The sequence below is a fragment of the Curcuma longa genome, chromosome 14 (genome assembly GCF_044706935.1).
Source record: "Curcuma longa cultivar G26 ecotype Majalengka, Jawa Barat chromosome 14, ITB_CL_G26_1.1, whole genome shotgun sequence".
NCBI lineage: Eukaryota > Viridiplantae > Streptophyta > Magnoliopsida > Zingiberales > Zingiberaceae > Curcuma > Curcuma longa.
In genome coordinates this window covers 9,861,944-9,887,265 of record NC_133874.1, presented here as the reverse complement: position 1 = coordinate 9,887,265, position 25,322 = coordinate 9,861,944, and the positions used below count along the sequence as shown (strand labels likewise).

General features: G+C 39.0%; 4 protein-coding genes across 5 annotated transcripts; 3 read left to right on the top strand and 1 right to left on the bottom strand.

Annotated features, from left to right (window-relative positions):
* Positions 1–764: 764 nt before the first annotated feature.
* On the top strand, positions 765–3,209 carry LOC141845300 (4-alpha-glucanotransferase DPE1, chloroplastic/amyloplastic-like). 2 transcript variants are annotated; one of them, XM_074733365.1, is made up of 7 exons: positions 765–1,699; positions 1,778–1,852; positions 1,990–2,062; positions 2,158–2,246; positions 2,409–2,453; positions 2,548–2,700; positions 2,867–3,209. In XM_074733365.1, exons 1-7 carry the CDS (start codon positions 1,637–1,639, stop codon positions 2,951–2,953), a joined length of 585 nt encoding a protein of 194 aa, XP_074589466.1. In that variant the 5' UTR covers positions 765–1,636; the 3' UTR covers positions 2,954–3,209. The 2 variants fall into 2 exon arrangements, with proteins under 2 accessions (XP_074589466.1, XP_074589465.1); XM_074733364.1 differs by having other exon boundaries at positions 2,548–2,709.
* Positions 3,210–3,783: 574 nt separating this feature from the next.
* On the bottom strand, positions 3,784–8,599 carry LOC141845101 (AP-1 complex subunit mu-2-like). Its single transcript, XM_074733146.1, has 11 exons — positions 8,301–8,599; positions 8,024–8,170; positions 7,875–7,937; positions 7,622–7,798; positions 7,422–7,525; positions 5,149–5,256; positions 4,905–5,001; positions 4,698–4,795; positions 4,430–4,571; positions 4,201–4,323; positions 3,784–4,124 (listed from the first exon to the last, which is right to left on the bottom strand). Exons 1-11 carry the CDS (start codon positions 8,427–8,429, stop codon positions 4,026–4,028), a joined length of 1,287 nt encoding a protein of 428 aa, XP_074589247.1. The 5' UTR covers positions 8,430–8,599; the 3' UTR covers positions 3,784–4,025.
* A 2,512-nt stretch (positions 8,600–11,111) lies between these two features.
* Positions 11,112–17,353, top strand: LOC141845231 (DNA replication licensing factor MCM4). Its single transcript, XM_074733292.1, has 18 exons — positions 11,112–11,196; positions 11,322–12,023; positions 12,125–12,253; positions 13,742–13,823; positions 13,917–14,049; positions 14,131–14,202; positions 14,334–14,462; positions 14,561–14,674; positions 14,780–14,992; positions 15,060–15,158; positions 15,289–15,449; positions 15,529–15,625; positions 15,790–15,951; positions 16,271–16,351; positions 16,432–16,510; positions 16,604–16,740; positions 16,817–16,867; positions 17,043–17,353. The coding sequence occupies exons 1-18, from the start codon at positions 11,169–11,171 to the stop codon at positions 17,115–17,117; spliced, it is 2,544 nt and encodes an 847-aa protein (XP_074589393.1). The 5' UTR covers positions 11,112–11,168; the 3' UTR covers positions 17,118–17,353.
* Positions 17,354–18,089: 736 nt separating this feature from the next.
* Positions 18,090–19,327, top strand: LOC141845228 (peroxidase 72-like). Its single transcript, XM_074733289.1, is given in 5 exon segments — positions 18,090–18,213; positions 18,216–18,310; positions 18,391–18,582; positions 18,673–18,838; positions 18,915–19,327. Coding segments are annotated over 5 exon segments (990 nt in total).
* The last annotated feature ends 5,995 nt before the right edge of the window (positions 19,328–25,322 follow it).

Genomic DNA, 25,322 nt, shown 5'->3' with positions numbered 1-25,322 from the left:
AGTTGCTCAACAATCATTTCAAGTTTTTATCTAGCTAATCTTTTTGGATTGTAGTTAATTGTAAGAAATTTAACATTTTCTAGCTATAATTCATGTTCAACAAGAATACTCCACCATCTCCTCCTAGAGTCGTTCCGATTTGTTAACTTCCGGCATTAGAATTGGTTAAGATCATCGGTTATTCCGCGTTTCGAAAACGATAAGAGGTTGATTGCCTAAGATTTCCTTCGTCCCCAAGCACTTGTAGTGGTAGCCAACTTTCATATGGCCATGACCATAAGCTTGTGGGGGCGACAATCCATTGGCAAAGGGCAACAAACCTAAAAGATATGGTTCTTCTTTCTCAATAGAAAATCATTCATTGTTTCAGAAAGAGAAAGAAAACAATGAGGCAAAACTGAGTGGGGGATTATCTCAGTTGATGCCAGTGTGCCTTAGCTTGCTAATTAATGGTACGATCACTCTTGTGAATGGTGCTAGCTGGGGATATTGCTGGAGGATTCGAAAGCCAAAGCACATCGACATCAATTAGTTGAGTTACATTAGTCAAAGGGCATGAGATCTTTACAGCTTTATCAAGCACCTCAGGTGATCAAATTATGCAAAGGTAGGGTGGCCAATGATCATCCAATTAAGTGGTCAACAGGCCAATTCCCTTCCTAATTTTACACTGCAAGTAGTAGTGAAGAAGAAGAAAAGGTATTGAAGCTTTCTACAGAGATGCATCAAAAAAGTTTAGGCAAATCTTGAGTTGGCTAGAACCATGACTTGGAACAACAGTTCAAACCTTGCATAGCTGAGTTTTGTTTATAAATCTATAACTTCTCTTCTTTCTTTTATCCCCTTTCTAACTCTGCTCGTTTCATGATCTTGAATTCTTATGGTCATGCTCCTAAAAGTCTTGAACATTGCAGGCCTTCTTTAAGCTTACCAAATGAGGTTTGTTTTTTTTTTGGTTATTCACAATGCTAACTCTTTGCTATATGATTGTAACATTGTTTTGACAGTTCTAGAGATAATGACAATCCTTTTTTTTCTGATTTCCAGTACTTTGACATTTTGGATAGTTCCTATTACATTGTTTCTTTTACTTCTCTGTTTGTACATATCACTATCTTCAGGTAGCAATCCAAGGTTTATTTATCTATTTATATTTATATTTTTTACTATTTCAATTTTGGTTAAGTGTGCATGGGTTAAACCTCATTCATATTCACTCAACTATCGTAGTTAACTTCATGTTTTGAGAATTGGTTGTTCAACATTTTATAACCAATTTAGTGGCCTTCTGGGAAGGCTTTTGTTTGTTTATTTATTCATTTATTTTTCTCTTTTGAAAGAAACTCTGATGTCATTAATTATCAACTAGTGTAGAGTATCCATTTATTATCTTGGTTGTCTTTCACTGCCAGTCCTTTGTATGACTGGAGGCCTATGGAGGAGAATGGTTTTGCTTGGTGGATACAGAGAATCAAGCGTGCTCTTGACCTTTATGATGAATTTCGGATAGACCACTTTCGAGGGTTAGCTGGCTTTTGGGCCGTCCCTGCCAGTGAATCCACTTAACTTGTGGCTGTTGTGTATCATATCAAGAAAAATGAATTGCTAAGCATAAATTTGGTTGATTTACTAGCTGATGTTTGTTTGTCTAATTTGTAAATGTGCAGAATCTAGCATCGCAATGTTTGCAAGCTGGAAAGTAAGCATCATTTGAATTGATCATACAATTGCATGCTAGAACACAAGTTATATCTTTGTTGCTTGATTTCCATTATAGGCTGGACCAGGGAAAGCTTTCTTTGATGCTGTCTTTAAAGCTGTTGGGAACATTGAAATAATTGCAGAGGACTTGGTATGCTTCATCAATTGTGGTTTTCTTGGAGACTGCCCTATATGCCATTTGTCTGAGTACCTCATGTGATTTCAAGATGTTTTTTATTATTAATTTTTTGTAACTTAGCCATAATATTTTTTATTTTCTTCTTTTAGGGGGTAATAACACAAGATGTGGTTCAGCTAAGGAAGGATATCGGTGCTCCTGGCATGGCGGTTCTCCAGTTTGGTATACAATAAGTTAACCATTTTGTGATCATGATGCTCTATATCTTGACATTAGCGAAGTAGTTACTATTTTTATTGGTTTGATTGCTTTTCTAGCCTTTGGAAGTAATGCAGATAACCCCCACCTGCCTCATAACCATGAAAAGCAACAAGTTGTATATACAGGCACACATGATAATGATACAGTGAGGCTCGTTTGTTCTACTCTTCTTTGACTATCTATCAAAGCTAAGAATAGAACATTTAAGAAATTTGTAGTTTACCTTGATATAAAATAATAAATCTTGATATCAAGCTATGCTGCAAACTCCAGGCCTTAGTCTTACTTGATTCTTTGCATGTTTCAGATCGTAGGATGGTGGGAGGCCATAGGTGAGGCGGAGAAGGATACTGTGAGTACTTGCATTATTTTTCTAGATGAAATATTGGTCATGACTCCTTCCTAAGTTTCTTTATTTGTTGATGTCTTGATTGCTGATTATGCAGGTGAGGAAGTATCTTTCATTGGCTGATGGCACTAATATATCATGGGCTATGATTCAATGTGCTCTCTCTTCAGTAGCACTGACTTCTGTCATAGTGATGCAAGACATCCTTTGTCTCGGAAGTAATGCTAGGATGAATACACCTGCAACACAGGTTAATCGGGTTCTCATTCGGTTCTTTATTGTGGACATAGTCACCAAAGCTTCTTTCTGAAATTATTCCTATCCAACCATTTGGAAGATTCAGTGCATGTACAAGTTACTATGGACTGCATCACTTTGTTTCTTTTAATATGAGATCTTGCACCATTCTTTTGCAGTTGGGGAACTGGAAGTGGAGGATACCAAGTTCGACGAGGTTCAACAACCTAAAACCTGAAGCAGAGAAGCTGAAGGGCCTCATTTAATATGATATCTTCCAAAGGATGTGAAGCTGTGGAAGATTCGTAGAGGACTGGAGCCGTGACCAAGCGGGAGCAAGTTTAAGTTTGTCAACGAAAATCAGAGTTTTTTAGATCCAACCTGTTTTTAGTATTGGGGTTTTAATGAAGAAGGGCTTAGCTCTCCATGCTACTAGTCACCAAGCCTGTAATATAGTACTTGTTATGTCCGGTATAATCATATGGTTTCTGGTAAATGTTATAATCATATTTTGGCGACTTACTTTAATTAGTCGAAGATTAGGACATCCGGATTGTAACTCAGGGACCCGCAGTTTGATCCTCAGCTACGACGTATTTGTAGGAATTTTCTTCCAAATGGAGAACGCAATCAAAGGATGCTGGGCATCTGGATTGGCCGTCGTATGTGCTTCCCGATTTACTCTGGTGGTCGGTGGAAAATTTTCGTGGGACCAGATCGATCACCCCCAGCGATGTGGCTACTGGGATTATCATTTTTTTTAATAAAATAGTTAAAAATTTTATTTCTTTTCATATTTTAAAAATTAGATGTCTTCTAACAAAAATTAAATAGCGCTCTTAAAAACAGGTAGATGTGTCCTCCGCAAAAATGCTGAACTAATATCAACTTTGACTTTTCAAAAGTCACGAGGAGACGCTTTAAATATATTATTAAAGATATTCATTAATTTTACTAGAAAATTTTAAAAGAATAGTCTAATCTATTATAAAAGATTATTTTTTCATTACAGCTTCAGATGCCATCAATATATATTTATTAATCAGATATCCGACATATACCAATCTTGATCAACTCATGCACAATTTTAAATTTTACAGTACTTACATCACTTTCCTTGCAACATTATGTTGTAAGAGAGATCATCGACTTCAAGAACATTTTATTTACTGACATGAAGGGAAAGGAAATAGGGAATAATTGTAATCAAGCTATCAATACATTCTCTGAAAAAAAAAAGAAGAGAAAATGAACACTGGTCATTTCGAACAAGCTTTTAATCCTTACAGAAGCTTGAAATCCTGAATACAAGTGCCAAACAGCATGCAGTTTGGGTTCTTAGACGAGCCTCAGTTCATATTCTCCTGCCATTGTGATGTATCTCACCCAAGGAAGAGCTTGGTATCCACTCTTCTCGATAATTTTAAGGTAACGAACCTAAACAATTGATGCCAATGATGTATTAACCATAAGTTAACATATCCAATTAAGTTATTGGGAAGGAGAAAAGTACCTGTATACCAGAGACGGTGAAATATGGGATCTCAAACTTCACACGTATAGGGGCTTTTTTCTCTGGAGTCGCCTCTTCTGCAGTGACACTGGGAAGACTAAATTCTGCTCTACACATGTATTCCTAAGTACAGAGGAGAATACAAGTGCGGTCATGAAAGCATGTACACGAACTTCACAGTATTTAGAGGCATTACTAGATTTATCCAGAAAAAGAAATTGCGTCAAACCTTGCCACCAGGAAAAGATTTTACTTTCCAGACCAATGCATCATTCTCTGGAGCATATGAAGCAGAACCCATGGATGTCCGAATGTTGGGATTGGTGGCATCTGAAGGTACAGGCAGCTCAATTTCCACATTTGTGGCAGTGCTGTATGGCAAGGAAATAGCAATCGAAATTTCTCAAAAATGAACGTGATGAACTCTCATATGTAAAATGCAGAATTGAAGGTGTGATCATCTAGTTGATAATTCACAAAGGTCAGTGAGTCAGCACCTTCTTTCCTTGAACTGACTTCTTGCCTTAATTGTGATCTCTATGCGACTTCTTGAGTGCCTCTCAACTTGAGCCTCCACCCAGATTGGAGGTTTTACCTGAATGATCAGGACAACATGCATACAGGTAAAATAAATAACCTATAATACAGGGAAGCCTAAACTTTCACAATTCTCTTTCCAAGTAAAAGAAACAATCCATGATAACCTGGGTGCTGAGTCTGTATGTCATTAGGTCAAAAGACCCATCAGGTGGTATGAAGGATATTGTCCTGTCATTCTCAAAACGTGCCAATCGCACACACCTTAAATGATAGTATAAAAGCCTCAGTACTCAGACAAATAATGTGTCTACAATCAGAAGAACAGTCCAATGATACTCTCAAATTTTCTTTCAAGAAAAACGGCAATAGAGAGAGGGATAGAAAAAAGAAGGTTTCAAGACCGCTTACTGGTGAAACTTAATATCATCTAAATCTATAGCTTTTCCCTTGGTTGTCCTCCCTTGAGCTTCCAAAAGTACCCGGTCATTCAGCCCAAGTTTACATTCAGGCATGCCACTGTAAAAATGGTGTGATCTGTTACTTTGAAACTTGTTAATCAAAATACATACAAGAAAACCAACTAAAAACACACATTCAAACAACTATTCAATCAAGTTGAATATCTTGAAGAGCTTCAATTGTGACATATGGCAGAGAAGCTAGCACCAAACTTTTATCTTGAATGTAACTAGTAGAGATTTGTATACAAGAAAAAGTTGAAATTATGATTTCAAAGGACAATGTTGAAAATGGATTCTGAGGCAAGTAGAAAACAAAAAACCATCCTATGATATTTGACATGTTTCTAAACACATGATCAATATAAATATTTGGTGTCACCTCGGCCAAAGGACAAAGGTATCTGAAAGAAGATAATAAAGCCTTCTAGTAAAGGGGGAATGCTACAGGAGATAGGGATAATAAAAATATGCTGATACAGTAACTTTTAGGCCAATAAGGCCACTTACGAGGCAATGAGATAGCTAGACAAAGGTGCTGTATTGCTTACCTTGAAAGAGCAAAAATAAGAAAAAAAGGACTAGAAGCCCAGAGAGAAAGATGGAGAAAAGTGAGTTATAAACCAAGAGCCACAAATACCCAACTACTGGTCAAGACACAGAAATAAGATAAAGCTTACTTTCATTTTTCATCTTAGGAATTGCTATAACAATTACGACGTTATGATTCCATTTAAATGGTTTTCAAAGCAATAAAAGTTTTCACAGCACATCTGCCATATTTAAGTGAGAATATTATTGTTGCAAATACCTAATTTTATAAAAGTACAATTTCCATATCAAGGAGAGTTTAGATAAACCAACCAATTGAAGAAGACTTTAATGAAAATTCTATACTGATTTTGTAAATTGGGTTTAAATGAACTTATAAACTGTGTAACCAATCAAATTATAAACCGTCATGACTGGATCCCTACTTTTATTTTTAAAAGGGGGGTTCCTGGTCTGAATGACCACACACCACTAATGATTCTCTTTTTTAGATGCATTAGTGTAATTAAGAAAACTGGATACAGTACACAATCAATAGACTATTCATTTTCCAGATTCAAAGTTAAACCCTAAACACACAGGGGAAAGACACAGAAGATTGTAGAATAAGAATATTGATTCAACACAATAGATGCATATAGCCTATATTCACAAAATTCCATGTTTATCAACTCAAATAGAACGATAGTTCACCACGTGACATTACTTCCCTTTTTTGTGCAAACTAGTTATTTTGACAACTGAAACAGGAGATGATTAATCTGGGATTATAATTTGGGAGATCTAAACCCGAAACCAAAACATAAAAACACAAGAATATAGAATCAGAAATTTCACTTAAATAACCACATTTGTTTTTCATGTTCTTCACTTGAGCCACATGTTAATTCGATATATACATCCTATATTTAAGAAATTCCATGTTTATCAACCTAAAATACAATGATCACATCCCACGTGTCATACCTTCCCCCTCCTTATATAAATTACAGTATTTTGACAACTGAACAAAGGGTAATCAATGTAAAGTCACTTATGTAAACTCACATAAAGAAATAAAACCAACAATGAAGTCTGACACAGTTAATCAGCGATTTAGCCGTTCTATGCAAGACAAAATTCAACAACTTGACATCCAATAAGAGATGAACTTCAAATAGCAGAATCTTGAGTTAAACTTCAATTATGGATGCAATGCTTGCATCTCTTAGTAGATTATTTTGCATCTGAAGAGGTGTACTATCTCTATGTATCCTCTTTGATAAAAAATCATACAGAACATGCATTAGGTATGAAAATCATAGAAAAACTGGGATTGTATCAAGCTCAGCTGGGAACATATTTCGTTAACAGTCTTTTCAGCATCTAAGAACAGTAAGCAAATTAGTCAATAAAATATTTTAAATCTATAAAATAAAAGAATTAGGATTGAAAAACAAAGGACTAAAAGAACATTCATCTAAACATATTAACAGAAGTTTATAGTTCAGTTCTTTGGTAGAATGGTGTATCCAAAAAAAAACAAATCAATTACATGTAACATTTTTATAAAAAAAAAGTGAAAACAATAACAAAAACAACATTAGTGTGAACTTATGAATGATGATCTCAAAATAATAGAACCCAGAGCAGACAATTAAAGGAGATCAGAGAAGTAAGACATTAGTTCACCTCAAGTATGTTCTCATCTTCAACGCCCCAACAACATCAGAACGGATAATCTGCCCATTGCTGTTGACAAGAATATTTACACTTTCAACAACATCCAAGAACACCTGACAAAAAAAGAAAGAAAATGTCCACTCCTTTACACAAGGTCAATTTGATGTATAGTGATGAACAGAACCTGCAATGAAGGAACAATGATCTACTTCATTTTTCTTGTAACGAATGCCTTCGCTGCGCCATGACACTGCATTTGTGACAGCCATTGGAGGCCTCTGTACGACTTCCATCCTATATGCATCCGTCTTAATGAATTCACTCAGAATCTTAGCTTCAGTGTATTGAGGGAAACCAAAGTCCATCATCTCATCAAGCAACTCATACTGTTCATAATAGACGGTTTGGTAACACACGAACAAGACCAAGTCAGAAAATAATAAAAAAAGATTTTTCCCTTACCACAACTACAAAATTGTCTCTCAAGGATTCTTCCTCCAGCTCCTCGAAATAATGTTTAAACACCTGCATCGATAAGAATTCAACGAAAAATACATGAACAGAATTCGTACGAGGAGCCGAAAGTTATATCACTACAAAGGAATGCTCACATCAATGACGCGATGCAGGAAGAGAAGGATGCTAGCAGCATTACAATTCTGCCTCGCAGCGGTCATTAGGAAGACATTATTGTGTTGGATGAACATATAACTGATCCCACCATCGAACACCACAGGCGAGTGCGACTCCGGGTCCCCCTACAACGGCAAAGCAGGAGCTCAAGTTTCCAACTTTGCACCAAATAAACGAACAGGGCAAGCAAAATCGGAAATTCGGAAACGGATGTAGATGGACGCAGAGGGAAATAGGGTATGGAAAGGGAGTCACCTCTTTTTCGATGAGCTTGGTGAAGAAGCGTTCGGCCTGTACCGCAGAGACGTCCCCACGGTAGTCCCGCCATATGAGGACACGACCCTTGATGTCGAGGAGGAACAGCGCCGAGACGGCGCCCGCCATCGAATTGGCGCGGCGACACGAGATCTCTTCGGATCAGAATCGAATCGGAAGCAGAGTCGGGGATCCAGATCTGGCGTCACGTCACATCACATCACCGAGACCACCGTGCCTGGAACCTCCCGGTCAAGCAGCGATCGAAGAAGAAGAAGATAATTGGGATGATTCCAGAGAAAGACCGTTTGCAAAATCTTTAATTTCCTAATTATTTTAATTCATAATTTAACGCTTCATTTACAATAGTTCTCCACGTTTTTTTCGGAAATTGTTTTTTAATGGACACGTGGGATATACTAATGGATGTAGTATCGGATATCAGTTCGGGTTTAGGGTTTAGGGTTTTAGGATTTAGGGTTTAGGGTTTAGGGTTTAGGGTTTAGGGTATAGGGTTTTAGGGTTTAGGGTTTAGGGTTTAGGGTTTTAGGGTTTAGGGTTTAGGGTTTAGGGTTTAGGGTTTTAGGGTTTAGGGTTTAGGGTTTAGGGTTTAGGGTTTTTTAGGGTTTAGGGTTTAGGGTTTAGGGTTTAGGGTTTAGGGTTAGGGTAGGGTTTTAGGGTTTTAGGATTTAGGGTTTAGGGTTTAGGGTTTAGGGTTTAGGGTTTTAGGGTATAGGGTTTTAGGGTATAGGGTTTAGGGTTTAGGGTTTAGGGTTTAGGGTTTAGGGTTTAGGGTTTAGGGTTTAGGGTTTAGGGTTTAGGGTTTAGGGTTTAGGGTTTAGGGTTTAGGGTTTAGGGTTTAGGGTTTAGGGTTTAGGGTTTAGGGTTTAGGGTTTTAGGGTTTAGGGTTTAGGGTTTTAGGGTTTAGGGTTTAGGGTTTAGGGTTTAGGGTTTAGGGTTTAGGGTTTAGGGTTTAGGGTTTAGGGTTTTAGGGTTTAGGGTATAGAGTAGGGTTTAGGGTTTTAGGGTTTAGGGTTTAGGGTTTAGGGTTTAGGGTTTTAGGGTTTAGGGTTTAGGGTTTAGGGTTTAGGGTTTAGGGTTTAGGGTTTTAGGGTTTAGGGTTTAGGGTTTAGGGTTTAGGGTTTAGGGTTTAGGGTTTAGGGTTTAGGGTTTAGGGTTTAGGGTTTAGGGTTTAGGGTTTAGGGTTTAGGGTTTAGGGTTTAGGGTTTAGGGTTTAGGGTTTAGGGTTTAGGGTTTAGGGTTTAGGGTTTAGGGTTTAGGGTTTAGGGTTTAGGGTTTAGGGTTTAGGGTTTAGGGTTTAGGGTTTAGGGTTTAGGGTTTAGGGTTTAGGGTTTAGGGTTTAGGGTTTAGGGTTTAGGGTTTAGGGTTTAGGGTTTAGGGTTTAGGGTTTAGGGTTTAGGGTTTAGGGTTTAGGGTTTAGGGTTTAGGGTTTAGGGTTTAGGGTTTAGGGTTTAGGGTTTAGGGTTTAGGGTTTAGGGTTTAGGGTTTAGGGTTTAGGGTTTAGGGTTTAGGGTTTAGGGTTTTAGGGTTTAGGGTTTAGGGTTTAGGGTTTAGGGTTTAGGGTTTAGGGTTTAGGGTTTAGGGTTTAGGGTTTAGGGTTTAGGGTTTAGGGTTTAGGGTTTAGGGTTTAGGGTTTAGGGTTTAGGGTTTAGGGTTTAGGGTTTAGGGTTTAGGGTTTAGGGTTTAGGGTTTAGGGTTTAGGGTTTAGGGTTTAGGGTTTAGGGTTTAGGGTTTAGGGTTTAGGGTTTAGGGTTTAGGGTTTAGGGTTTAGGGTTTAGGGTTTAGGGTTTAGGGTTTAGGGTTTAGGGTTTAGGGTTTAGGGTTTAGGGTTTAGGGTTTAGGGTTTAGGGTTTAGGGTTTAGGGTTTAGGGTTTAGGGTTTAGGGTTTAGGGTTTAGGGTTTAGGGTTTAGGGTTTAGGGTTTAGGGTTTAGGGTTTAGGGTTTAGGGTTTAGGGTTTAGGGTTTAGGGTTTAGGGTTTAGGGTTTTTTAGGGTTTAGGGTTTAGGGTTTAGGGTTTAGGGTTTAGGGTTTAGGGTTTAGGGTTTTAGGGTTTAGGGTTTAGGGTTTAGGGTTTAGGGTTTAGGGTTTAGGGTTTAGGGTTTAGGGTTTTTTAGGGTTTAGGGTTTAGGGTTTAGGGTTTAGGGTTTAGGGTTTAGGGTTTAGGGTTTAGGGTTTAGGGTTTAGGGTTTAGGGTTTTAGGGTTTAGGGTTTAGGGTTTAGGGTTTAGGGTTTAGGGTTTAGGGTTTAGGGTTTAGGGTTTAGGGTTTAGGGTTTAGGGTTTAGGGTTTAGGGTTTTAGGGTTTAGGGTTTAGGGTTTAGGGTTTTAGGGTTTAGGGTTTAGGGTTTAGGGTTTAGGGTTTAGGGTTTAGGGTTTAGGGTTTAGGGTTTAGGGTTTTAGGGTTTAGGGTTTAGGGTTTAGGGTTTAGGGTTTAGGGTTTAGGGTTTAGGGTTTAGGGTTTTAGGGTTTAGGGTTTAGGGTTTAGGGTTTAGGGTTTAGGGTTTAGGGTTTAGGGTTTTAGGGTTTTAGGGTTTAGGGTTTAGGGTTTAGGGTATAGGGTTTAGGGTTTAGGGTTTTAGGGTTTAGGGTATAGGGTTTAGGGTTTTAGGGTTTAGGGTATAGGGTATAGGGTTTAGGGTTTAGGGTTTTAGGGTTTTAGGGTTTTAGGGTTTAGGGTTTTAATGGACACGTGGAGTATACTAATGGATGTAGTATCGGATATCAGTTCGGGTTAATGGAGACGACGAGGTCATTTTGGCGGGATAGTGTGCGGTTTCCCGCCATAACCGCGCTACTTTTCCCCACTTCACAGTTCTCCCGGCTCATCTCTGCGTCAAGAATCAACCGCCATGGCTTCTTCCGATTTCTCACCCTCCGGTGAACTCTCTCTCTCTCTTTCTCTACCTATCTATTCATCTGAGATTTGTGCGTTTTGCATGGAAGTTTGATCATCTCGATTGAGTTTTTCTTCTGAAAAGTCATTTCGATTTGCTTCATTGCAGGAGCTTCGTCCCCCGATGGCCGATCGAGTCCAATCGCGAACACTAATTCCTCCCCTGCTATTGGACCTGCCGGGCGTAGCAGCAGGCGACGGCGTCGTGCCCCCTCCACCACACCCTCCCCCTCCCCCGGTGCCCTACTGACCCCATCCGCCACGCCGTCCGCTAGCGTCCCTCCCTCTTCTACCCCTTCTAGCTTCCGCCGCCGGTGGACGCGCCGTCACCCAGCAACCCCCTCCACCCCTATGTCCGCCGACGATAACCTTCCTCCCTCGTCAGACGCCGGGGATGATGACGCGGTCGACCACGATGACGCCGATTCCGCTCCCGTGTTTGTCTGGGGTACCAACATCAGCGTGCAGGATGTGAACGCCGCCATTCTCCGGCTCCTCCGCCACTTTCGTGACCCGAGGGAGGCTGGCAGGGGGGACGGCCTGCTGGACGATGGAAAGTACATGCGGTCCGTCCATCGCATCATGGAGCTTGAAGGTGGGGAGTCTTTGGACATCGACGCCCATGACGTGTTCGACTACGATCCTGATCTCTATACCAAGATGGTTAGGTACCCGCTGGAGGTCCTGGCCATCTTCGACATTGTGGTCATGGATTTGGTCGCTCGAATCGATCCATTGTTTGAGAAACACATCCAAACTCGAATCTATAATCTCAAATCCTCCGTCTGCATGAGGAATCTCAATCCTTCTGGTATATCCTAACTGTTTACGTGCTTTACCAATCTCCTAACTTTAGTATCTAGTGAATGATTTAATTATTCAAATTTGAACGATCGGTTTCTATTGGTCCAGACATCGAAAAGATGGTGTCTGTGAAAGGGATGATCATCCGTTGCAGCTCTGTCATACCAGAGGTCAAAGAGGCTACATTTCGTTGTCTAGTCTGCGGTCATTACTCAGAACCCATTCTTGTTGACAGAGGTATCTACATTTGGCGTGCTACTGATATACTTAAATTCTATTGTTGTCTCATTTCTATTATCAGCCATAATCATACCATCAACATTCGTCATTAGAGAATTGTTGACGTGTTTAATATGTTTTGAATCTAGGCAATCAAAATCCTATGGTTATGTGTTCTTGCCAGTTTTTGAAATGCCATAGTGATCAGTGATATTGGCTTGCAAAGTGAGCCGTTTCACATTGTTTTTCTGTTCAATAGCAGTTTATATATGAACATGTTTTACTATATTCATGCAATCTGTGCTCTGGAAAATATGAACATGTTTACTCTATGTATTTAAATTTTGCAGTTCATACTAAAGATTACATTACTATCTTTAAGGTCTGGATAACATTCAGCAACTCATTGATGCTGCAAATTGCTTACAAATTCCTTTCTGGAAAAATAAGCCTCTTTACCTTCTCGAGCATGGTTTCATTTTATTTGGAACCCTGGCACTAGCTCCTGTAGAAGCCACCTAGTGCTATAGTCAATGGTCTAATTGACCTTCGACTTTGCTATCTCACAGTGATCATAAATGCATGGATTTGGGCTTTAAGCAATTTCTAGATGCTTTCTTCTCCACTCTGTTAGGATCGCTGATTTTTTATGTTTTTTTGACAATGTGCTATTGTAGGTAGACTGTGGTTTACCATTTACCCCATTTCATCTAAAAATTTAAGTTGACAAGTTTGGCGGGATCAAATTTTTTATTGATCTAAAGTTCAAACTTATGACTATAGGCAAATTAAATTTGTTTTATGAATTTTTTATTGTTAAATTTTTGGCCTGATGGGTTGATCACCTAGCTCACCTCAATTGTGCTTAGGCTCATGCTAGTCCTAGGCAAAGACCATCTTGGCAATGCCTAGCAAGGCTTGTTTGGAGCTAATGCTGGACTGGACATGGGTGGACTAGACTGGGCCATCCTGGCCTGAGCTTCCCATGCCGTACTGGCATCATTATGCTAGAGATATTATTGAAGCGGATTCACATTTATTTATTTTTATTGAGTTTATTCAGAATCTTAATAAAAAATCTTATTCTTTGCTTACAATGCTGATTGGGGTATGTGCATGCAATCCTATTTTCTCTCCTATCTTCCTCTTGCTATCTTGTATCACTCACTCTTCAGCAGACCCAATTAGAACTTGTGGCGCTAGCTATTTTGGTTTTTTGGATTCTCACGTGAATACTGTTTTATGGAACAATATAGTCATTAAGTTACTCTTGCAAGAGCTCAACATCATTAATATTACTGGTTTTGCAAAAAGAAATGATTTATGGTTTTGAATAGGCTAAAAAATTGATTATGAATTCTATTTGTGGATTCATGACATTTTCAAAAAATTTTGGATCCATATTGTTACATAGTTTATGTTTGATATGTCCTACTGTATAACTTGGCAATCTCTTTGCTTCACTTTTTCATTGGTTTATGTTGCTTTTTCCTCTTTTTGAATTAGGGAGGATTAATGAGCCAACAAGGTGTGTAAGACAGGAATGTTTAGCCATGAACTCGATGACACTGGTTCACAATCGATGCAGGTGCCTCTTTCCCACATGAAGTTGTTTTTATCGGTGTAACTAAATGGAACATCAAAGTAATTATTCATAATAGTTGAGTTGCAAAATAAACAGATTTGCAGATAAGCAGATTGTCAAGTTGCAGGAGACACCAGATGAAATTCCAGAAGGAGGGACCCCACACACTGTCAGCATTTTGATGCATGATAAACTTGTAGACTCTGGAAAACCTGGAGATAGGGTTGAGGTTGGTGGAAGGTCCATAAAATAAGATATTTATATACAACTCTTATCTCTTGAACTATCAATCTCCTTTTTCTCATTGTAGATCACTGGTATATACAGAGCAATGAGTGTTAGAGTAGGACAAACTCAGAGAACTGTGAAGTCTACATTTAAGGTAATTCTGTAGTCTGTCAAAGTATTCTTAGTTTCTCTGTCTATCTATATTATTATATTTATCTGATTTGACTCTTAGTTGAGTACAGACTAGTGAATTCACAATGTATCTTTCAATATTATTAATTGCAGACTTACATTGATTGTCTTCACATAAAGAAGACAGACAAGTCTCGCCTCCTCCTTGCTGATCAAATGGATTGTGATAATAGTACCACTAACAAGATTGTTGAAGATGAAAATGCTGATTATCAGGACAAGGTGTTGATTTACAAAAACATTATGAATCTTCTTGATATGTGACACTATGTTGGAGATCTCTATAACAACTAATGGAGTTTGTTTGTTGGATCTTTTAGATAGATAAGATAAAGGAGCTTTCGAAATTGCCTGATATCTACGACAGGCTTACCAGGTCTTTGGCACCGAACATATGGGAATTGGACGATGTGAAAAGAGGTCTACTTTGCCAGGTTGTTTCTTTTTTTCTTTTCACATCTTTAGACTGATAAAACAGGAATATCAATATGTATTTATATACACAAATCTAGCTGACTTTTGCATAATTCTCACATTAGCTTTTTGGAGGCAATGCTCTAAAGCTTGATTCAGGAGCAAGCTTCCGAGGTGACATTAACATTTTGTTGGTTGGTGATCCTGGAACCAGTAAATCTCAACTGCTCCAGTATATCCATCAGTTATCACCTCGTGGAATATATACAAGTGGGCGGGGGAGCTCTGCAGTTGGTCTAACTGCTTATGTTTCAAAAGACCCTGAGACTGGTGAAACTGTAAGCAGGAACTGCTCTTTATGCTGTTATTTAGGAAGTTAATTTTGACCTCCAAATCTATGTCCAGGTACTGGAAAGTGGTGCACTTGTCTTAAGTGACAGGGGGATCTGTTGTATTGATGAGTTTGATAAAATGTCTGAAAATGCACGCAGCATGTTGCATGAGGTACTTGTACATTTGAACAATACACAGTCGATCTTCTCTTAAGCTTTTGGAGAAATTGCCTGCATTAGTACTTTAGCAATTTACTCTTCTGAAAATATACAGAATCTTTTTATTTTCTGGATGCAAGCAGGTGATGGAACAACAGACTGTATCAATTGCAAAGGCTGGAATAATTGCTTCATTAAATGCTAGGACTTCAGTATTAGCTTGTGCAAACCCTAGTGAATCTCGGTACAATCCTCAGCTCTCTGTTATTGACAATATCCATCTTCCTCCAACTTTGCTTTCAAGGTAAGAAGGCATTTAGTAGTCCAATTGAAAAGTTTTTTCACACTTATTTTACTATTGATGCACAATCCTTTTTTGCCAGATTTGATTTGATTTATCTAATTTTGGACAAGGCGGATGAACAAACTGACAGACGTCTAGCCAAGCATATTGTTGCTTTGCATTTTGCAGATCCAGAGGTTGGATGTTTTCCTTATTTTCGATGATCTGCAATTGAAAAGCTTGTTTTGTTTTAGCAGCAACAAAAGAATTGAAAGCTATATGAATTTCCAATAACTTTCTCAAGTTCTTTATGTTTTGATATTTTCTTGGTGGGTTTTTATTATGTCTTTATAATATGCAGACGCAAGTGCAAGAGTTTATTGACCTCCCTACCTTAGTTGCATATATCAGCTATGCTAGAAAGCATATTCATCCACAAATATCTGATGAAGCTGCTGAAGAGTTGACACGCCGGTATGTGGAAATGAGGAAAAGAGGAAATGCACCAGGAAGCAGGAAGAAGGTATTTAAGTTACTATAAAATTGTTCTGCTGAACTATTCTAATTAAACAGAGTTGTTCTGCTGAAGTGTGCTAGTTGAACTATGATTACTATTAAGGCAATATATAGATTGTGACTTTTCTCAATGGCCTAAGCTTTTACATTCTCATGTATTTTTGAATAGTCCATCATATTATTGTTTTATATTGTAATTTGGCAGTCCATAGTTTCTTATACTTCCCTTTGATTGTGAGATGTTAGCCCATGTTAACATCATCACAATGTTTGTGATAACAATTCCTTTTTTGCTTGCCTTCTCATATCATTCTAATCCATGATAGGTCATCACAGCAACAGCTAGGCAAATTGAAAGCTTAATTCGCCTTGGTGAGGCACTTGCACGTCTGCGTTTTTCAGAATGGGTAATCAGAGTTATGAGATTGTGTGTCATTTCAGAATTTTGTAGGATTGTGCGCTCAATGGGCTCTGCTGATACTTACAGGTTGAAGTGCGAGATGTAGCAGAAGCTTTTCGATTGTTGGAAGTTGCATTGCAGCAGTCAGCAACGGACCATTCCACTGGTACTAACAATTCAAAATAATAGGTTTCATTTCTCCACTATACTTAGTTTATGACAGTAATGCCAACCACTAACAATCTATTGGTTGCTAAAGGAACAATTGACATGGATCTTATCATGACTGGAATATCTGCAAGCGAAAGGACGAGACGGGAGAATTTAGTTGCAGCCTTGCGTAACCTTGTGATGGAGAAATTGCAAATTGGAGGTCCATCTGCTCGATTAGTAGAGGTATATTAATTCAGGTACTCTTATCAGCTTATCACTGTGTTTTCACTCGCTAATCCAGAGGAGTCAATATGTACAGTTGCTGGAGGAGCTCAATAAGCAAAGTTCCATGGAAGTTCACCTCAATGATGTAAGTTGAACCACAATGCATCCATCTATTTATTTAGAGGTGGAAAATTAAGTGTAGGAATCAAAACTTTGCTATATTTTTATGAACAAGATAACTGTTCAAGTTCTGAAATGCATGCCTGCGATACTTAGTATTTTGCATTCGATGTTAATTCAATATAATCCTAATTTGATAGGTACGGAATGCCCTTGCAACTCTGACCACTGAGGGAGTTGTTCTTCTTCACGGAGACAGCGTAAAGAGGATATGAAGAAACCACTGAGTAGAGCTACTCTGGCATCGACTTATCAATTTGTTCGTATCAATCACTTGTTTCAGTTTTCAGAGATCGATCTCTAATTCAATCAGGTGCCATGTTCCATCGCATGCAAAGGAGCCAGTTCATCTCATTGTCTAAGTACTATTTCTTCCCTTTGGATTATAACGATGTCAAGAGCTTGATGCTGTGTTTTTCATTGTTTTAGAAAAGATATTGCAAAAACCGAAATGTAATGCTCCACGTAAAAACTGCAAGTTTTCGTTTTATATGAGCAACGATGAAAAAAAACAATTGTTTAGAATTGAGAGAACAATGAAAGTAGAGGAATAACTCAAGTTGGAAGCAAATAAAAGCTCCATGGCATATCTTGGGAGCATTAAACATTGAGCAAAGCAAAAGTTAAACATTTTAAGTAAACGTAATAAGAATGTCAAGTGTTAAGAAAATCTTGCTACTAGGATGGCTTTAATTTGAGTCTTTTCATGGGGACACTTTATTCTTCAGGAGTTCAATAATGGTGCATTTTTAGGGTTCTTACCGACCTCATTAATAGTTTCCAGCTTTTCCAGCCAACTACAATTCAATTTCCTTTACTTATGCATAATCGATTCTTAGAGTGTACTTGTCTAATAAGACTAGAATGGCATTGAACTCATTTATTGGAGAATCTATTGTTTTTGAGATAGCTACATTTCAAATCCAAATTTGCAGCCTGGATATTTACAGCATGAATACTATCACTAGTATCATAATTCCAATTTACAAAATCGATTGTCGGCCAAAAACAAAACGTCAGCTATCTATAATTTATTGAAGGCACATAATTCGGTCTACGCATTAGATGCATGATTCAACTATTAAAATAAAAATTGGATCTTTAGGCTCTATAAGTATAACCCTCTCGGCACAATCCACTGTCAAGAACAAAGAGATCTTTAAGGACGTGTAAAAAGCATCAACGACATGGCACTTGCGGTGGCTTCCCTGACCGTCTCCTCCCTCCTCGCTGTGTGTCTCCTCCTCTGCTCGTTCGCTGCAGGTCAGTCGCTGCGCCCGCAGTTCTACGACCGATCGTGCCCGAAAGCCCAGCCATCGTCCAGGCAGTCGTCGCCCAAGCCGTAGCGAAAGAGGCTCGAATAGCCGCTTCGCTGCTCCGCCTTCACTTCCATGACTGCTTCGTTAAGGTTTGATTCGGTCAGCTCAAATTTTCTTGTCGCCGTGGTCTGCGCATGCATGATCATTCGTTTGCGAGCTCGTTTGGCAGGGGTGTGACGCGTCGAATTTGCTGGACAGCAGCGGGAGCATAATCAGCGAGAAAAGGTCGAAACCGAACCGCAACTCCGCGAGAGGATTTGAGGTCGTCGATGAGATCAAACTTGCAGTGGAAAAGGAATGCCCAGGCACGGTCTCCTGCGCCGACATCTTAGCGCTCGCCTCGAGGGATGCTACTGTCTCGGTGAATCGAGTTTGATTCGATTTGGATATCAAATAAATTTCTTGAATTCCATTTAATGTATACGTTTTTTGTTTTCTGGGGGAAAAAAAGGCTGGCGGGCCGAGTTGGGTGGTTCCATTAGGGAGGAGGGACTCGTTGGGAGCAAGCATCAAGGGTTCTAACAACAACATTCCGGCTCCCAATAACACCCTGCGAACCATCATCACCAAGTTCAAGCTCAAAGGCCTCGACCTCGTCGATCTCGTCGCGCTCTCTGGTTGAAAGAATTCTCTCGTGTTTAACAATTGTTTTCATCTTGAAAATAGTTACTTGGGTGTTGACGATGGCTGTAGGTAGCCACACGATCGGAGATGCGTCGTGCACCAGCTTCCGGCAGAGGCTGTACAACCAGACGGGCGACAGCCGGCCGGACTCCACCCTCGATCCGGCGTACGCCGCCGGCTTGCGGCGCCGCTGCCCGAGGTCGGGCGGCGACCAAACGCTCTTCGCCCTGGACCCGGTCACCCAGTTCAGGTTCGACAACCAGTACTTCAAGAACCTGGTGGCGAACAAGGGCCTCCTCAGCTCCGACGAGGTCCTTTTCACGGGCGGCGCCGCCACCGCGCAGCTGGTGCGGAAGTTCGCGAGGAGCAACGCGGCGTTCTTCCACCAGTTCGCCGAGTCGATGGTGAGGATGGGCAACATCGCGCCGCTGACTGGGGACAGAGGAGAGATCAGGAAGAACTGCAGGAGGATTAACAAATGAAGTACTCATGCAGGTTTGCACGATGCGGTTCTTAAATTACTAATTAAGAACGTCGTTATGATGTTTGTTTGGTGATTAATAACTGATTAATTGTCTTGCTCTTTGAGTTGTTTGTTTGCTTGATAAGATCTGAACAGTTGTTCGATCGACAAATTGTTCGGCATTTTGCTTTTTATTATATATTCAGTTTTTATGAGTTGATGTCTGATTTTATATTTAATTCATCGAATAAATTTTAAAAATATGATGACTCCTAAAGAGTATTTTTAAAATCTAAGAATATTTTTAAAAATAAAAAATCAAACGGGCGAAATATAACCTTCTCGTGGGTTAATGATGTTTAGAAATAAATTGTGTGATTTCTATCAATAAAAAGATATTGATTTTCTTACCGTGCAGATAACTTAATTAGTTCTAAATTCCCATTGCCAAATAAATCCAAAAAATACGATGACTCTTAAACAATATTTAAAATATAAAGGGTATTTTTAAAAATTAAAAAAAAATCAATCGGGCAGAATAAAACCTTCTCGTGGGTTAATGATGTTTATCAAGAAGAAATAAATTATGTGATTTCTACAACTAAACTTCGTCCCCAAGCACTTGTAGTGGTAGCCAACTTTCATATAGCCATGACCATAAGCTTGTGGGGGCGGCAATCCATTGGCAAAGGGCAACAAGCCTAAAAGATATGGTTCTTCTTTCTCAATAGAAAATCATTCATTGTTTCAGAAAGAGAAAGAAAATGAGGGAAAACTGAGTGGGGGATTATCTCAGTTGATGCCAGTGTGCCTTAGCTTGCTAATTAATGGTGTGATCACTCTTGTGAATGGTGCTAGCTGGGGATATTGCTGGAGGATTCGAAAGCCAAAGCACATCGACATCAATTAGTTGAGTTATACATTAGTCAAAGGGCATGAGATCTTTACAGCTTTATCAAGCACCTCAGGTGATCAAATTATGCAAAAGGTATATAGGGTGGCCAATGATCATCCAATTAAGTGGTCAACAGGCCAATTCCCTTCCTAATTTTACACTGCAATTAGTAGTGAAGAAGAAGAAAAGGTGTTGAATCTTTCTACAGAGATGCATCAAAAAAGTTTAGGCAAATCTTGAGTTGGCTAGGAATGAAAGATGTATTTATTTCTGTTGAGTTGGGTGTGATATATAGTAGCTAATGGGGGACAAGGTATAGTTACTAGTGGAAGCCTTGAATCAAGGAATGACACCACTAAGCAAGTTCTCATGTCCTTGAGAACTGTTATTACCCATTTAATATTAAGTGGGACAATTTACAATTCACAAAGAAACCATTTTTTTTCTTAAATTTATACTTTTAATATATAATTCTCAATTTGTTATTCCATGGTCTATATGGCTCATTAGATGAGTTACTCCTCGAAATCATTTATTTAAAACAATATATATTGCATGATATAAAATAAAGTACAAGAGAAACTACAAGGGTAAAGTAAATAAACCTAAAAGAAAGAAGAAGTATGGAAGCAATTGGCACACAAAAATTAATAGACGTGGTATTGATGTTTTTATTTTCAAAGTGGATTTACTTTTTATTTATAAAGTGAGCCTATCAACCAACAGTCAATTTGAATGCTCTAAATAATAGATTATTCTATTGATCTCAAAACCCTATTCATGGTGATTTTTGCATAGACAATCAATTCTAGTATGCTGACAGCTGACTGTTGTGTTAACAGTTGACTCAAAAATTGATTCCAAACTGTTATCATTCGATGAAGATGGCATGAGTTCCATCCCCAAGACTTCTTGTCTTTCAAGATCCTTTTGGACTTCCACTTGCTAAAAGTTCACTCCTTTGAGATTTTTTATTTGTCAATACCACTTGAACTCTTATTCTACTAGGTTTTCACTCTTCCAATACTTTTCATCTATCAAGACCACTTGGATTTCCATCTTTTACAAGTTCTTCCCTATTAGATTTCTCATCTTTCAAGGCCGCTTGAACTTCCATCTACGAGAAGTTCACTTTTTTGAGACTTCTCATCTATCAAAATCATTTGGACTTTCGTATGCCAAGAGTTTGTAGTAGATATTGTGTTGGAGATAATAAAATTGCATAATTTAAATTCTGACTTATCTAGTCAGTTGAAATAGGCTTGACGTGCTACCGAGTTATTGGGTAGGCTGAGTTGCCAAGGAAGTTGAACTATCTGGTATGGCTGAGCTACTAAAGAAGGCTAAGCTATCAGGGAAGACCAAGCTGCCTAGTGACCCAATTGGTCGAGTTATCGAGTTGCCCAAGTGAGTCGAGTTGTTGAGTAACCCGAGTGGGTCGAGCTACCTAGCCCAAGTGGTGTGAGCTACCGATTGGCTCAAGTGGCCCGAGTTGCCTGGTATGGCTGAGTTGCCAGGAAGGTCGAGTTGTTGGATTGGCGTAGCTGGCAAGGAAGGCTAAGTTTTTAGGGAAGGTCGAGCTACCTAGTGACTTGAGTGGCTTGAGCTGCTAGAATGACCGAGCTACCAAGAAGGTTTAGCTATTGGATTTGCTAAGTTGCCAATAGGGATGACAATGGGTTGAGTTTGGATCGGACTCCATATCCTCCATCCTCATCCTCATTTATTATATTTATCTTCATCCTCATTCCCATCAGGTATTAAACTTTCATCCCCATCCTCATACCCATCAGAGGATCGGATATCAATCCTCATCCTTATACCCATCAGAGGATCAAATATCCTCTATACTAATACTTTTCTTCATTCCATCCAACTACCATCATTCAACAAAAGCATATTAGCATTAACATTATATCTAAAAAATAATGGTTACGAGGGGAGAAGTCAAGAAGGAAAAGATCAGATTTATTTTTTTTATTTTTTCTTTAATTATATATATATTTTTTAATCAAGTATTCGGGTTGGGAATGGGTAGGATTTTATAAGACCCACCTTAGTACCCGAATACAAAAATTCTCAAACCCGATTATCCAATTATTTAATCAAGTCCAAAAAAATTCCTCTATACTTTCCTCCATTTTGGTTATATATCAGATCCTCCATCGAGTTTGAAGGAAATTGTCATCCTTAGTTGCCAAGGAAGGCTAAGTTGGTAGGGAAGGTCGAGCTACCTATTGACCAAAGTGGTTGAGTTGCAGAGTTGCCTGAGTGAGTTGAGTTGTCGATCGAGTGGGCCAAGTGGGCTTAGCTGTTGAGTGAGTCGAGTTGCTTGAGTAGGCAAGTTGTCGAGTAGCTTGAGTGACCTGAGTGGGTTGAGCTGTCGAGTGACTCGAGTGGGTTGAGCTGCTGAGTGGCTCGAGCTACTGAGTGCCGACAGGCCGAGCAAGGAGGTTGAGATGTTGAGCTAAGTAGGGAGCTGTCGAGCGGGTGGCCAAGCAAAGACCTCCAAAATTGTCGAGCCGAGAGGCTAAGAGGAGGCTTTCGAACAAGAAGGCAAGGTTGTTGAGCAGGTTGTGTTGGGATCGACCTGGTGTGTTGCCCGTGTTTACACATATCAGAATCATGCGTAGTAAAAATAAAATAATAATTAAATCTAATTATTACAGCACTCACAACACACGCATACAAAATACAACAGGTACAATACATGACTGTAATTTAAAATTTTTTAAAATAATAAATGTTCTACGCGTACCTAGAGTATGACGCTTAGCGAGAATGACATCAATCGAACGGTCCTTGTCGAAGTTCTGCCTCTACTAGTGATCTACACCAAGCTTTCGTTTGGACAACTTCCAAAACCACGAATTGTGTCACCGTCTTCGGTACTAGCTAATGATCGGCAATGATCGATTTGAGAAAAAAAATCCTAATAATCAAAACGTGCAACAACGTTTGTCGCGATAAATTTTCGAGGTTTTCTAATTATCATCGACAATCATATTCCTGGTGTAGTTTTTGGTGGTCAACGTTTGATCGCCAATTTGGGGCATATGGCCAAAACATTTCCAGCGAAGATGGAACAATCTCTAGAAGCTTCACAAGCTTCTGATGTCGAACTCCTACAGCTAACCCAACAACCAACCGCAAGCAACCAGTGAGATGCCTTCTCTAGTGACTGTATACTATTTTTGGCAACAATGAGTACTCTGGTGATCGGCAAACACGGTCAACAACAAGTGCAATCAAAAAAATTACAATAGATAAACAAGTGCAATCAAAAAAATTATGTTTATTTTGGCTATTCGGATTAAAAAACTAGAGTTATTTCTTATCAACTGAGTCAGCCCAGAGGCTGTTGACTGGTGGCTTTGGGCTCGTTAATATTGCGGGCTTGAAATTCTTAGCAGTGGAGCTCAACTAGAGACATGCAAGCAATTCAGACTATAACTAAAGATAAATTTGAACTTTGTTGTACCTTTTCTACAAGTCATCTTAATTTGAACTGCTTTATAAATTATTTGAACAGTGAAGTTTTTCTTTGTGGACGACTCCTTTATGAACAATTCAGTGAGTTCAAAAAAAACAAAGAAGAAAACTATACTTGTTTGGACCATACAACAATGCACAATCAGTGAGAAAGGTCAGCAGTGATACTTATTTGTCACTCGCTGTACTATTGATTTAGGCTGAGACACAAGCTATTTTCTAAAGATGAGACTGTGGCACTTTCTTTATGTGCGGAATGAAACAGAAATGGTGACTGTTCATAAATTGAGCTTTCTTTCATTTTCCCATCACAGTGCAGACTGCAGAGCTCCGCCTGCTGCTGTAATAGATTCAAAGGTTGATCCCTGTTTTAGGGCTTTAAAGCTCCACAGTATCTGCCTTCTTTCAGATTATTATAGAGATCAAATCATTGTCAATGTTTTTAAAGTCACAGTGGAGCAGCTTCTATTACTCTCCATCAATCAGTCTGCACCTAAAGGAACCTGAGTTTTCAGGGCTCAAAGCATTTTACATAAAGAAAGCATAAGGCCATCAAACGCCGAGCCGAGCAGAGGAGAAAAGAAAAGGACAGTGCAGGAGCAGAACTTGGCAGTGGTTGCAGTTCTGTGTGAGGTGATGCGACGGCAATAATGACGCGATTTGATGTGTTCTCAGGCCATTTGTTGGAGTGGATAAGGAGGGTTTTGTGTGAGACTGCTGCACCTCGTTGTCAACTGGTGCAAAAGCCTGACAATGATGAACAGCGTGGGTTATCCAGAGCTGCCTGTCACTTGGATGCTGCAATTCCATGGCGAGCAGTCCGAAGGCACAAACGGCCACTGTTCTCGCTGTTCTTCGAAGGGCCTCCACTGACAAATACAACAAAACTCTTTACTTCATCCTTCTGTAGGTTTTCTGGGCACCGTAAGTTTCAGGATTCTTGTGTCTTTTTGGCCGATCAAGGAGAATGGCACGAGGAGCTGAGGTAGGTGCCATGCAGGTCGTAGGTGCTTGGATTTAAGCCATAAACTCGGTTTGGGTGCCTTGCCTTAATGATGGATGGCTAGGGAATCTTGCCTCTGCCCATCCTCATTGTTTATTGTTCACACACATGCAATGGGGAGCGGCAGTGCCTTTTGAAAAACAGATGGAACCTGCCCAACTTGATGCTCTCAATGGGAAGGGTTTTTTCTTTTCTTTTAAATAATTTAAGTGTCCGATTTCATTGTACTACTGTGATTAAATTTGAAATATAACTTATACTAACTTATATATATATATTTAGAAATCAATTTTTAAAATATTCATCTGATATAAAATTCAAAATTTATTTATTTTTATTATTTCTTTGAGTACTTTACTACCGGACTACACTCGCGAAAGCATTAAAGAAAATATTTATATATTTGTATGTTTGTAATGAAAGCTCTTGTTGATTCAAATATTGATCACTTGGATCTAAAGGTGAATAAAAGTTCAATTAATTGAACAAATCAACCGGACTGATTGAATTTAAAAATTCAGTTCGAATATTTTAGAATTTAATTTTTTTTAAAAATAGTTAATTTGGTTCGGTTTTAAGATATTAAAATTTTTGATTTGGTTAAACTGAATTAATAAAAATAAA